This window comes from Peromyscus californicus, unplaced genomic scaffold (genome assembly GCF_007827085.1).
Source record: "Peromyscus californicus insignis strain IS unplaced genomic scaffold, ASM782708v3 Scaffold_12__1_contigs__length_115047231, whole genome shotgun sequence".
Taxonomy (NCBI): Eukaryota; Metazoa; Chordata; class Mammalia; order Rodentia; family Cricetidae; genus Peromyscus; species Peromyscus californicus.
This window is the reverse complement of record NW_026294413.1, coordinates 66,338,934-66,352,204: the sequence shown is the minus strand read 5'-3', so window position 1 is coordinate 66,352,204 and position 13,271 is coordinate 66,338,934. Positions and strand designations below refer to the sequence as shown.

Genomic DNA, 13,271 nt, shown 5'->3' with positions numbered 1-13,271 from the left:
AGTACCAGCACACCTACTGTGTGAGCAGCGCCCCGCTCCTACAGAAATGACTCAGAAACCCATGTGCCCTGCCAGTGGAAGCCAGTACAGGCTCCCTGGAAGCTGGAGGAGTTAGCTCTCATGAGCCTCTGAGTGTTTGGAAGTTTGGATTTGTGGGGTCTTCTGCTTTGGAAATACACATTTTGGAACTACTTTTTCAATTAAATCAATACAATTTCAGCACATCATAAATATTTTTCAGGTATTAGAAACTTATTTTTAGGGGTTAAAATATAATGTAGTTGGTAGAGCACTTACTCAGTAACCCAGGAGCCCTAAGTTTGATCCCCAGTGTTGCTGAAGCTTGGTATGGTGTTGCTTGTCTGGGAGGTAAGAGACAGAAGGGTTAGAAGTCATAGGCTAGCTCCAGCTACATAATTAGTTGTAGGCCACTCTGGTCCACATGCATGACACCCTGTCTCCAAAAACAAAAAACAAAAAACAAAAACAAAAAAACCCCACAACTAGCTGGTTATTTTTTTCATTTTTCTTTTTATTTATTCTTCTCTTATACAATACATCTCAACCACAGCCTCTCCACTCCACTCCTCCCAGTTCCACACTCGCATACCCTCTCCCCCAGACCCCCGGCTCCTCTGTTTCCTTTCAGAGCAGGCCTTCCAGGGACATCATTCGAACACACTATAACAAGACACGATAAGACTAGGCACAAACTTTCATATCAAGGCTTGACAAGGCCACCCAGTAGGAGGAAAACAGTCCCGAGAGCAGGCAAAAAGAGTCAGAGTCACCCCAACTCCAACAGAAACCCCAAGCTAAACAACCTCAGCATATATACAGAGGACCTGGTGCAGACCCATGCTGGCTGCTCTTGATTGTCACTTCAGTCTCTGAGCCCCTGTGGGCGCTGCTTAGTGGATTCTATCAGTGTGTTCTCCTGGTGTCTTCCACCCCTCTGGCTCCTACAATCTCCCCCCCCCACTTCCGTTCCTTGAGTTTCCCTGAGCTCTGCCTAATGTTTGGCTGTGGGTGTCTGCATCTGCTCCCATCAGTTGCCAGAGGAAGCCTCTCTGATGGCTGTTGTTCTAGGCACTGATCTGTGAGTATAACAGAATATCATTAGGAATCGTTTCATTGACTTTTTTTTTTTGTCAGTCATATTTGGTTCTACCCTAGGTCTCTGGGCTGTCCAGCTTCTGGTTCCTGGTCATCCAGGCAATGTCAAGCATGGGCTCCCTCTCATGGAGTGGGCCTCAAGTTAGACCAGTCATTGGTTGGCCACTCCCACAAGCTCTGAGCCACCATTGCCCCAGCACATCTTGCTGGCAGGACAGATGTGGGTTGAAGGTCATTCTCAGCTGCCTAGAAAGTTTGAGGCCAGCCTAGAGTACATGGACCTTGTCTCTAAATAAACAAATCATTTGTGTAAGCCCAACTAAATATGTTGAGTGAAATGTATTTAAGTGATGTATTTAAGTATTTAGTACTGTTTTATGCAGTGACATGATGACCATACACACAGACATTCCAGGAGTGGAAGTGTGGGATGGATGGGGATAGGCAGAGGCAGAGTGTAGACCTACTCTAGTTCCTCACCTGGGTATCAACTCAAGTGTACACATCCACCCTCTCTTGTAATTATACATATTTGATGTTGGCTTCAAACCCAACTATAAAGTGTATGTTTCTGTTAATGCAAATAATGTTGATTAAAAGAATGAATTTACCAACAGTAAAAAGAACATTTACCGGTAATCTCCTCCTCCTCCTCCTCCTCCTCCTCCTCCTCCTCCTCCTCCTCCTCCTCCTCCTCCTCCTCCTCCTCCTCCTCCTCCTCTGTACACTCTCCATTTTGTAGCCCAGTCTCCCTTACGAATCTTTATGTGTGTGTATCTGTCATTGGCACATTAACAGATATTGCAGCTCTGAGTTCTCATCCATTGAGTCCCTTGTGCTGTGCTCTTTCTGTGATCTGGTGACATGAGGACATGGCAGGTCACCAACAAGGAAGTCAGTTCTCCCAGGTCTGAGATTGCAAGGTGTAATGAGTTTGCGGGGGGGGGGGGGGGGGGGGGGGGGGGGGGGGGGGGGGGGGGGCGCGTGAGACAAGCTCTCACATGTAGCCCTGGCTGTCCTGGAACTCCCTCTGTAGAACTCTGTAGAACAGGCTGGCCTCTAACTCACAGAGATCCACATGCCTCTGCCTTCCTTGTGCTGGGATTAAAGGCGTGCACCACCACTGCCAGGCTATAATTATGTTTTAAGAGAAAATAGAATGCTGTCTGCATCCAGCCTCTGCCAAAAGGTCAGGCTTTCATTGTTGGGTTGAAACTGCTCTGTACATCTTTCCTTTCCTAAATATTTCTTGTTTTGTTTCGTTTTGTTTTAATTTAGGTTTGCGTTTCTTGGTTCGTCTCTGCACAGATATTGGATTAAAAGAAGTTCAAGAATATGCCACAAAACTCAAGAGGTTGGAAAAAATGAAAGAAATGAGGGAACAGGTATCTCATATGGGCCGAAAACTACTGTCTGTTAATTTTCAAAATGTCAGCCTGCTGTAGCAGAAATGCACGGGGCTAGGAGCTTGCCTCAGAGGAGAGCTGGAATTTTACTCAATGGTAACAAAAAATGAAATTTTCTGGAAAATGAATGGATCTGGAAAGTACAATATTAAGTGAGGAAACTCAAGCTCAGTAAGACAGAAACCACGTGTTCTCTTTCATATATGCATCCCAACGCGAGTGTGTATGTGTGTGTGTGTGTGTGTGTGTGTGTGGTGTGTAAGGATGAGTGAGCATAAGGACACATGAAACATGAAAGAGGAAAGGGGGGCACGAGAGGAGGACCAAGGGTGGCAGGGGGTGGGAGAGTTGATGGGAAGGAGAATCTACTAAAACCCATCCTGCTCAAAATGCTGTGATGATTCTCTACTGTGTATGCCAATTTTCAAAACGAGAAAAGGAGAAAGATCTTAGAAGTCAATACAGAACTAACTTTACTTGGCCTACTACAATCTGAGAATGGCGTGTACATTTGCAGTCACTTGAGCAGACATTCCCATTGAAACCATTGCATGTTTAGTGTTTAAATGATAGCTGTTCCCCCTAGAAAATAATGCAAAAATGAAAAACAATGTTTGGAGCAGAGTTGAGCAAGGAACGAAGAGGCCAAGTTGAACTGCTTTTTCTGCTCGACTGGACTAGGAACTGTCACTTCAATCCCAGTCTGGGACTGAATCTGATCTGAGTAGAGCAGCCTCTACGTGAGGAATCCCAGTGGCTTCTATGGAGTCCTTAGTAGAGAGCTACTATACTAATAGATAAATAATTTTGGTGTTCCAGAAGATGAAGTAACAGAGATTAATTTGGAAACTTGATTTTTATTGGTGAGACAGATCTGTGTCCCATGAAAGCCTGTCACTTGCTGTGGCATCAGTACTTTGTTCCCGAGGTGTCCCTGTGTGGCAGAGTGTAGTACCTAGAATACCATTGTTAATGCATTTCTGCAGCAGATGGAATGGCGGGGTTCCCACCTCCACTTCCTCTCCTACATTTGAGCCTAGAACACTTAGGTTGTGTGTGAGTTTTGAATAGTTGCCTTTTACCAAGAATAAATACGGTCTTCAAGCTAACGCTGATATATTAAAATTAAAACTCTCCTTTTGTTTGTTTGTTTGAGTTTACTGTGTAGGGCTGACTGTCCTGGAACTCACTATGTGGACCAGGCTGGCCTCGAACTCACAGAGATCCTCCTGCCTCTGCCTTCCTAGTGCTGGGTTTAAAGGTGTGCACCAGTACATCCAGCTAGAAATAAAATTCTTTTTTTAAAGATTTATTTATTTATTGTGTATGGGCGATTTGTCCGCTTCTATGTCTGTACACTAGAAGAGTTCATTGGCTCCCATGGTACTATAGTTAAAGACAGTTTTGAGCTGCCATGTGGGTGCTGGGAATTGAACCTGGGTCCTCTGGAAGAGCAGCCAGTGCTCTTAACCATTGAGCCATCTCTCCAGCCCTAGAAATAAAATTCTAAGTGAGGAATAATGTAGTGGCAAATGATGTTTATGCAATTATCCTGCCTGTAGAGAGGATCTAATTCTCACATGCTTGCAGAATGTGGCTGACTGTCTTCACTTCTTAGATGTGATCTAATCTCTTATAAAAATATTATGAGCAAACTAGTTTTGCTTTAAAAGTCCTATAAAACATCAAGTTGATATTTATTTGCCAAGCTAGGCGGCACCATAAAATGTGTGGTAATGTCCAATCTATGCACTGTACCAAATACTAATAAAATTAGATAACTGCATGATAGCTTGTGACACATGAACTGCTTTAAGTAGAAGTTCAAATGATTGTGATTGTAATTATGTAGTTAATAAGAATCAAAGTATGCATTTAAATGAAGCACAGTTGGGAATTGAATTCATTGCTGGGGCCCCTCATACAGAACCATGGGTACATATACTAAACAAGCGTGTGCCTCAGTTCCGAGTTTATAGTTTGCAATGAGCCCAAGTTTCTACAGTCAATTCTGTAGCCTCTGGCTCTGGGGCCTGGCTTCCTAGACTTCTAGGAAGAGTAGCCTCTTGGCTTCTTAGAACTTGCGGGTAATTCATAAGCAACTTTTGTTTTGTTTTGGAGACAGGGTCTCACTATGTAACCCATCCTTATAGGTTACATGGAATTCTCTGTGCAGCTCAAGTTAGCCTCAAACTGATGGCAGTCCTTTTTCCTCGGCCTGCTGGAGTTATAGGTATAATTCCAAGCATAAGCTTTAGGAAACATTGATTACAAAGAATTCCTGGGCAATGTAATTTAGGAATTAAGTATACTTAGAATTACTTTTCTCACAGTATTTTCAGTTTGCCGCTAATTTACTCCCATCTTAACTCTGAACTGGGTTGAATCAATGTAGTTACCGTTCACTCTTCATTTCTCTGAGAATCACGTTGCCTCTGCTCTCTGCCACCCTCGGCCCTTGTATCTTCTCTTGCCCTCTTTGCCTTCTTGCAGTCTCAACAGTAGTGGGACCCTTCTTAAAATCTGGCTGACATCTTTGGACTAACAGTCACAAGGACTAAAGAACTTTACTAAATTTAAATGACTAGAGTAACATCACTGAAACTGCTCTGCCTTCCAGTTACCGCTCAGCCTTTTCATTCCTCTGCGTCAAAATATTTGTATGTTTATTGAGTAGCTTTTACTTGTTTCTTCCACAGGCTTCTTCATGCTATTTCATACTCATTGTACTTTGACAAAATAAAGCTACCTTTTTATGGTGAAAATGAATGGTTTCTTCTGAGGATGTATCTTGAAGGGGATTAGACCAGTATTTGACAAGCCTTGTTGTCATTGGAAGGATGCACCTGATCATGTCAACTGTACATCAGGAAGAATACTTGAACATCAGAGGAACAAACCATTTGTCAGGAACCCTAAGGGATTAGAGAAATCTTTTTAACAAATAATCGATTTTTTATCTGCAGTTAATTCTTATGCCTGGGTGGCTCACTCAGACTCTCCCATGTTCTTCTCATTCATCACCCACATCAACAGCTTCGTGCCCTTTCAGGGCCTCTTCAGATACTTCATCACTGGCCTCAGTGTCACCTGTGAAGCCCACTGTCACTTAGACATCTTCTGTCATTACAGCTTTGCCTTTAGTTCATACTCTGCCATTGACACACCTCGGTCTCTTGATATCTAAAGTCTTTATATCCACATCCGTGAAGTGTCAAAAGAACACTTCACACCTTCAGGTTCCTCAGAACCTTCGGCTTCCACAGGCTCTGTGCTCCCTGGCTGGTTTTCTTTTCTCCCCTCTACCCATGATGCTATTTGCATAAGAGCATCCTGTTTTGGCCCCTGCCTTTAATCCCAGCACTCAGGAGGCAGATAGATCTCTGTGAGTTCCGGGCCAGCCTGGTCTACCTACAGAACGAGTTCCAGGACATCCAGGGCTACACAGAGAAGCCCTGTCTTGAAAACACCAAAAACAAACAAACAAACCAACAAACATTGTTTTCTTTGTTCTTCAGTTTTTCTCTTTGCATCATACATCAAAGAAACATTTTCCGGGTGTTCTCACCTAAGTTTGGCTTATCAACATGGAGTGGAGAGGATCAATGTCAGAGGAAGGTTGTAGGAGTAAAGGCCAAAAGCTTCTCGTAATTGTTGGGGGTCCCATTTCAGTTGGTTGTTCTTAGAGTGTAAGCCTATGGGGCAGGTCTCTGTTTCCTGGCATTATTAGTTATGCAAGAAAATATAATAAACTTCTGAGTTAAGGATGTTCTCTTCTAATGTTGAATTTGAAGCTTGTTATCTCTGCATTTCTTGTTTAGAATCAGTCCTTAGGGGTTTTTCCTATGTAATTTAAATTTCTTCAGAGACATCATTGTTAACGCCTATATAGATATATTTTGATTTTTTTTTTTTTGGTTTTTTGAGACAGGGTTTCTCTGTGTAGTTTTGCGCCTCTCCTGGAACTCGCTTTGTAGACCAGGCTGGCCTCGAACTCACAGAGATCCGCCTGGCTCTGCCTCCCGAGTGCTGGGATTAAAGGCGTGCGCCACCACCGCCCGGCATATTTTGATTTATTGAAACATTTCCACATTGCTATGTACTCAAATGTCTTTTTTTAAAATGTTCATTGGTGTTTTACCTGCATGTATGTCTGTGTGAGGGTGTCAGAAACCCTGGAACTGGAGTTACAGACAGTTGTGAGCTGCAATGTGGATGCTGGGAATTGAACCTGGAACCTCTGGAAGAGCAGTGATTGCTCTTAACCACTGAGCCATTTCTCCAGCCCTCAAATGTCTTTTTAATACTGACAATGTTCTATGACCAGTCAGATTTTCAGGGTTTTGTTTGCTTGTTTGTTTTTGGTTTTTTTTTTGTTTGTTTGTTTTTGCTGTAGTTCTTGGCCCCTATAATTTTATTTGTGAGCTCTTCCTGCAAGAGAAGTTGACCAGAGACATTCTGTGCAATGGCCATGTGATTGAAATCAAGACTACTTTGATCACACCTAGCTTTTACCTGGAACTGCTGGAGAATCCAGAACTAACTAACCCTGTGCTCAGAAAGGGAAGGAGGAAGGAGGGACCATTCATCTTCCTTCTGTAACACAGGGGTTGGCAACAGGAAGGAGAGCCAAATCAAAGAGCTTGAGTGACCTGCTCTTGAGTGACCCTAGCAGTCTTCTCCATGTTTCTAGTAGCAGCTTTCCCTTTAATTAACTTTAGTACATTAACTTCACTAGACATTAATTATACCCATGGAGACTGGGGGTGTAGCTCAGAGCTGAAGTGCCTGCTGAGTGTGTGGGACAGCCTGGGTTCCATCCCTAGCACTGCAGATGAAAAGAAACAAAAACAGCTTATATTTATCGAATGTATTCTAGAGGCAGACACTGTCTAAGCACTTAACCTGGGTTAACCATCAACCGATCTCACTGATCTTGTGATGCTGGAGAAGGGTCACTATTGACATTTCTTGGATGAGAAAGCATAGACCCACAGCGGTTACAGAACTTGTTCCAGGTCATGTGCTCGAGCTCGCTCGCTTTCTCACTCCCTTCTCCTCTCCTCCCCCCCCCCCCCCCCCCCCGTACTAAGTGGGATTGGCTTTTTTTTTTTTTCAAAATAAGAGTGCTGTCTCTTTTTCCTGTTTCAAACAATAAATATTCTTTTAAAAATTCGGAGCTGGACCTGGGGGCTAGTCCTAGCTGCTCAGAAGGCTGAGGCAGAAGATTGGCAAATCTGTGGCCAACCTGAGCAACTCAGCAAGACGTGTCTCCAATAATTAAAAGAGGACTAGAGATAAAACTCACTGTTGAGCACTTGCATGGTATATACGTAGCCCTATGTTCAATCCCAGTACCATGGGGGAAAATTCAGGCAGATTCCTTTTGTAAATAAGTTTGGTTTACTGAGAAAGGGTCTCAAAAGTTTCCCAAGGTGATCTCAAGCTCAAAGTCCTCCTGCCTCTGAGTTCCAACTGCTGACACTGTAGTCATGGCCACTGTGACCCAATCTAAATAACTTTTATTCAAATAAAATGTATGAAGAAAAAGGTGATATCACTCATGCCACTAGTGGAGATTTATCAACATGTTATGCTCCCAGGCATTTTCACAAATGTATATAAACATGCATAATATGTATATTCTTTTTTTTTCTTTTGTTAGTTTTTCAAGGGAGGGTTTCTCTGTGTAGCTCTGGCTGTCCTGGAACTCGCTCTGTAGACCAGGCTGGCCTTGAACTCAGTGATCTATTTGCCTCTGCCTACCGAGTGCTGGGGTAAAGGCGTACGTATATTCTTAAAGGGAGTGACTTTTACAAAAACACTACCGTACAACTTTTAACTTCTACTTAGCCAATAACATGGGCAGCTGGCATTGCCAGCCAATGTTTTTGCTCTTTATTCCGTTACACGGCTGTTTCTCACTTAAGCACTGAGGAACTGAGAGCCGTCGTTGGCGTGGCACCAATGCCTCCTTCTGTGTCTGCATCCCCCCCCCCCACCTGAAATGAGTGGGACCCTGTGAGTTTTAGTAACAAAACCTGCATCTCCCATGTGGCGAGAACATCAGCCTGATGCTGTTAACAAGCCGCTGCTGTATCCCTGAAATGGACCTGGTCCTTGGATGGATCAGATATATCAGTCTAAGAATGGAACCCGGGGAGCTACACAGGACCCCATGGCCAGGCTGGCACTGTGGAGCCACAAAACTTAGCTGCAGCCTCCCGTTTGCATTTACCCTTCATGCATGAATTGTATGTTTGTACCTCTATGATTTTCATAGTTAATGCTCGCCCAGAAGCCTTCTCCAATCTCAGCGTCTGATTACAAATTCTAGATCCATTCCATCATTATCTTAATACACTACGCCCTTGGCCTTTATTTTCTCATCATGGGTGCCTCAGCTCTGTCCACTCACCCTGCTGGCTACCCCATTTGTGTTATGCCCTGTGCCTGGGACTTTCTTCCCATGCCTCGCCTAGCAGGAGCTGTTAGGTAGCTCTGTAGCTGGCCCTCCTGAGTTCCTTCTATTTCTTCTTGCCTCTGCCTAGGCTTCTTTACCTCTCACTCCACACTGACAGGGCAAGACCAACTTCCAGCGAGTTCTGGAATCCCTGGAGAGCATGCAAGAGTCAGACCCATGGCCTGCTGGGATTGCTGTTGGCATGGCTCTGTCCCTAGGGGTTTTCCTCTGCATCTGCTGAGGAAGCATGCCATCGCCTGAGGTACTGTTGGTCAGACTTCTCCCGTGTACGTGGTGTCGGAAGTGAACGGCTGATTACTGCTTCACGGTTCCTATTCTTTGAACCCCAGTGTCATCTTGGTGACGTCTGTACAAAATCTTTGTCATGGCTGTTAACAGTGGTTGGCCCGTTAAATTCCCTCCCGGTGGGACTTGTTGATTTTTTTTTAATTTTGTAAATTTAATATGTATGTGAGAAGAGAGAAAGAGAGAGAGAGCTATGAAGAGATACAGAACTTGCGTGTGTCACAGAGTGAAGGTCAGAAGACAACTGTCAAGAGTTGGCTCATTGTTTCCACTGTGTGTTCAGGGGTAGAACTCAGTGATCAGGCTTGCACAGCAAATGCTTTTTCCCACTGAGCCGCATGGCCGTTATTTGTTGGATTTGAGTGCACATGGATGTTGAGCTGGAAGTAAGGATAAATACCGTTCTACACACACAGGATGTTTGCGAAAACCTTGAGCCAGCAGAGACAAGAGGGAAGCCACCAGGGACACACAGGGCATCTCTGAGTAGAAGAGCTGGAGGAAGACTTAGAGGACTAATGGGGTGCTCTCACCTCTAGTCCATACAGCAGGCAGGACCTTACTAGCCACAGGTGAAGAGGAGAGAGAATGGAGTTTTATGGGCATGGGTTGAGATGCTGAGTATACCGTTGGTGCCCTGTGGTGTCCATTGGCATGCTTAGCCATTTCCCAGTGTCCTGGGAAAGAGGCGAGTCACAGAAGCAGCCAAGGCTTATGTTTCTCTTGGTGAGTGAGCCAGAGAAATGAGTCAGACAGGGCTGACCAAGGTGGGCCAGGGGTCTGGATGGACAGAACGCAGAGGTTTAAATGGTTGTTAGGGAACCAGGGATCAAACGGGGTAGAAGGTTGTAGCTGAGGGCGGGGCAGCATGGTGGATAAACTAAGTTGGTGGCTGTGGAAGCTCAGCTTACCTTCCTAAGTGTCCTGTTCCCACCTAGGGCCACCTGGGCAGGATGCAGGAGCCGTCTTCACATTTGATGGGTGGCTCTGAAGCTGGGTGTTAGGACACTTGCAGCGCTGCTCTTTCTGTGTAGGATGGCTTTGACTACTTGGAATCTTTAGCTCTGTTCATAGGGTCTTCAAGGCTTTTATCGTGGAGATGTTGAACATTGTTGATGGCCTTTTCTGCGTGCATGGAGGTCATCATGATTTCTGTACTTAGGTCTGCCTGTGCGCTGTATTCCCTTTGTTAATCTGCATCTGTGAAACTGTTCTACAGCCTTGTACTGGAGTCATTGTGGTTAGGATGTATGGGCCTTTTTAATGTGTTCTTGGGCAAATATCTTACTGATAATTTTTATGCCTTTGTTTATCAGTGAAATTGTTTCAGAGTGTTCTCAATTTTTTTGTCCTGTCCTTACCCAGTTTTGGTATTAGGTATGCCAGATTTATAGGATGAATTTGGAATAGTGTTCTTTCTCCTTCTGTTTTATAGAACAATTTGAGGAACAGTGGTGTTAGCTCTTCCAATGAATGGTGGAGTTTGACAGTGAATCCAGCCGGTCCTGGGCATTGTTAGACTCTTTATTACACTTTCAACGTCATTGCTAGTTATAGATCTGTTTAAGTTATTTTTATCTTCTTGATTCAATTCTGGTCATTTGTATGTGTCTAGGAATTTATCTATTTCTTCTAAATTTTCCAGTCTTTTGAAATGTAAGTTTTCAGAGTATTCTGTAGTAACCTCTGGATTTCACTGGACTCTGTAGTAATCTCACTTTTTCATCTCTAATATTATTAATATGAATCTTTTTTCTCCTCAGTTTGGTTAAATTGGCTAGGGATTTTCAATCTTTGTGTTTTTCAAAGAACCAACCCTTGGTTGAATAGAATGTGTTGTCCTCTTAGCCTCCATTTCACTAATGGATTGTATTATTTGTTGCCATCTACTATTTTGGAATTCATCCTAGTTTTGTTTTTCTAAGACCTTGAGGTGCATCATTAGGTTATTTATTTCAGCTTTCTTAAACTAAAAACAGTATTATTGCGAGTGTGTGCGTGATTGGGGTGGGGCATGCCTGCAACAGTGCACATGTGGAAGTCAGGGGACAACTCTGTAGACTTGGTTCTCTTCTTCCACCTTTAGAGTGGGTTCTGGGGATCAAGTTCAGGTCACGAGACTTGCTGGGCAAGTACTTTCACCCCCTGAGCTATCCCACTGGCCTTTAATGTTTAATGTGCATGCTCATAGCCATCAACTTTCCTCCTACAACTGCCTCAGCTATATTCCAAAGGTTCTGATGAAGAGTGATCTCATCTGATCCTAGGAATTTTTAAATTTCTCCTGATTTCTTTAACAACCTGCTGGTCACTCAAAGTGTATTGTTCAGTCTCCAACTCTGTATTTTCTGTTTCTTCCTGCTGTTGACTTCTAGTTTTATTCAACTGCTAGCTGATAAGGTGTAAGGCATTATTTTGTTTGTTGCTGTTAAGATTTGCTTTGTAGCCTAGCATGTAACCTATTTTAGAGACTATTCCATGGGCTGCTGAGAAGAATGTGTATCCCATATCCATTGGATGGAATATTCTGTAGATATGTTAAGTCTATTTAATCTATAGTGTAATTGAACTCTGCAGTTTATTGAATTTTTTAGCATGGATGACCCATCTAAGAGAAAAATGGAATGCTGAAGTCAGTTATTATTATTGTTTCAGGACCTACCTGACCTTCCTATGTTTATTTTTATGAAACCAGGAACTCCAACATTTACAATTATTACATTTTTTGATGAATTGTTGGGTTGGGCACTAATACATTTTATGCATGTATGAATATTAAATAAAATACTTAATTAAAAAACAGCTCTAACTGGGTGGTAGTGATGCACACCTTTAATCCCAGCACTCAGGAGGCAGAGGCAGGCATACCTCTATGAGTCAGAGGCCAGCCTGGTCTACAGAGCAAGTTCAAGGACAGGCACCAAAATTACCCAGAGAAACCCTGTCTCAAAAAAACAAAACAAAACAAAACAAAACAAAAAAAAAACCAGCTCTAAATAAAAAGCTTGACACTTAGACAAAACACAAAACAACCATATATTATGGAAGGAAATTTAAAGACTATCACAGCTTTCCAAGCAAACTGGAGGACCTGAGTTTGATACCCAGTACCCATATAAAAGGCTGAGCATGGCACACATCTGTAATCTCAGCACAGAAGAACAGAGACAAGAGGATCCCTGGAACTTGCCAGCTAGCCAGTGTAGCCAAATCCCTGACTTCCAGGTTTGGAGAGCCTGTCTCAAAAATTAAGATAAAGAGCTAAAAAGACATTCACCATCAACCTCAGACCTCTCAATACATGTGCACATGCGTACCACAAACATACACATATACACTCACTTGCTCACATGGCACTATCACAGCCCAAGGATGCCTATTTAAATGCTTCTGAGGATTCAAACAAGTAACTGTTGGACAAACCATAACTATATGTGAGATTTTAATAATGCTTTTATTTAGAAGTTTAATGTCAAAAGCCAGGTGTAGCTTGAGTTTTCCTGCCTGGCCCACAGTCAGGACAAATCTCTCTCACCTGCCAGTCCCACAGCCTCTCAGACCCAACCAAGTAAACACAAGAGACTTATATTGGTTACAATCTGTATGGCCGTGGCAGGCTTCTTGCTAACTGTTCTTACAGCTTAAATTAACCATTTCTATAAGTCTATACCTTGCCACGTGGCTCGTGGCTTACTGGAATCTTCTCATGCTGTTTCTCATCGTGGCGGCTGGCAGTGTCTCTCCGACTCAGCCTTCCAGTTCCCAGCTTTATTCTCCTCCTTGTCCCGCCTATACTTTGTGCCTAGCCAATGGCCAATCAGTGTTTTATTTATTGACTAATCAGCAACACATTTGCCATACAGAACATCCCACAGCAGCCAGGATGCTTTTTTTTTTTTAACTCTCCAATGAACTGGGTCAACTGTTACAGTTTAGGAATAGGGTAGTAAATGGCCTTTGATACATGTTTTTCTCCTCTT

The 13,271-nt window shown here is 43.3% G+C and overlaps 1 protein-coding gene across 2 annotated transcripts in view; it reads left to right on the top strand.

Moving 5' to 3' along the window:
• The window catches only part of Ift88 (intraflagellar transport 88), a 109,932-nt gene that overhangs the window by 75,710 nt on the left and 20,951 nt on the right, over window positions 1-13,271 (top strand). For both annotated transcript variants that reach the window (XM_052733105.1, XM_052733104.1), the window contains exon 23: window positions 2,395-2,501. In XM_052733105.1, the coding sequence (XP_052589065.1) occupies window positions 2,395-2,501 (107 nt within the window). The remainder of the gene's footprint in view (window positions 1-2,394; window positions 2,502-13,271) is intronic.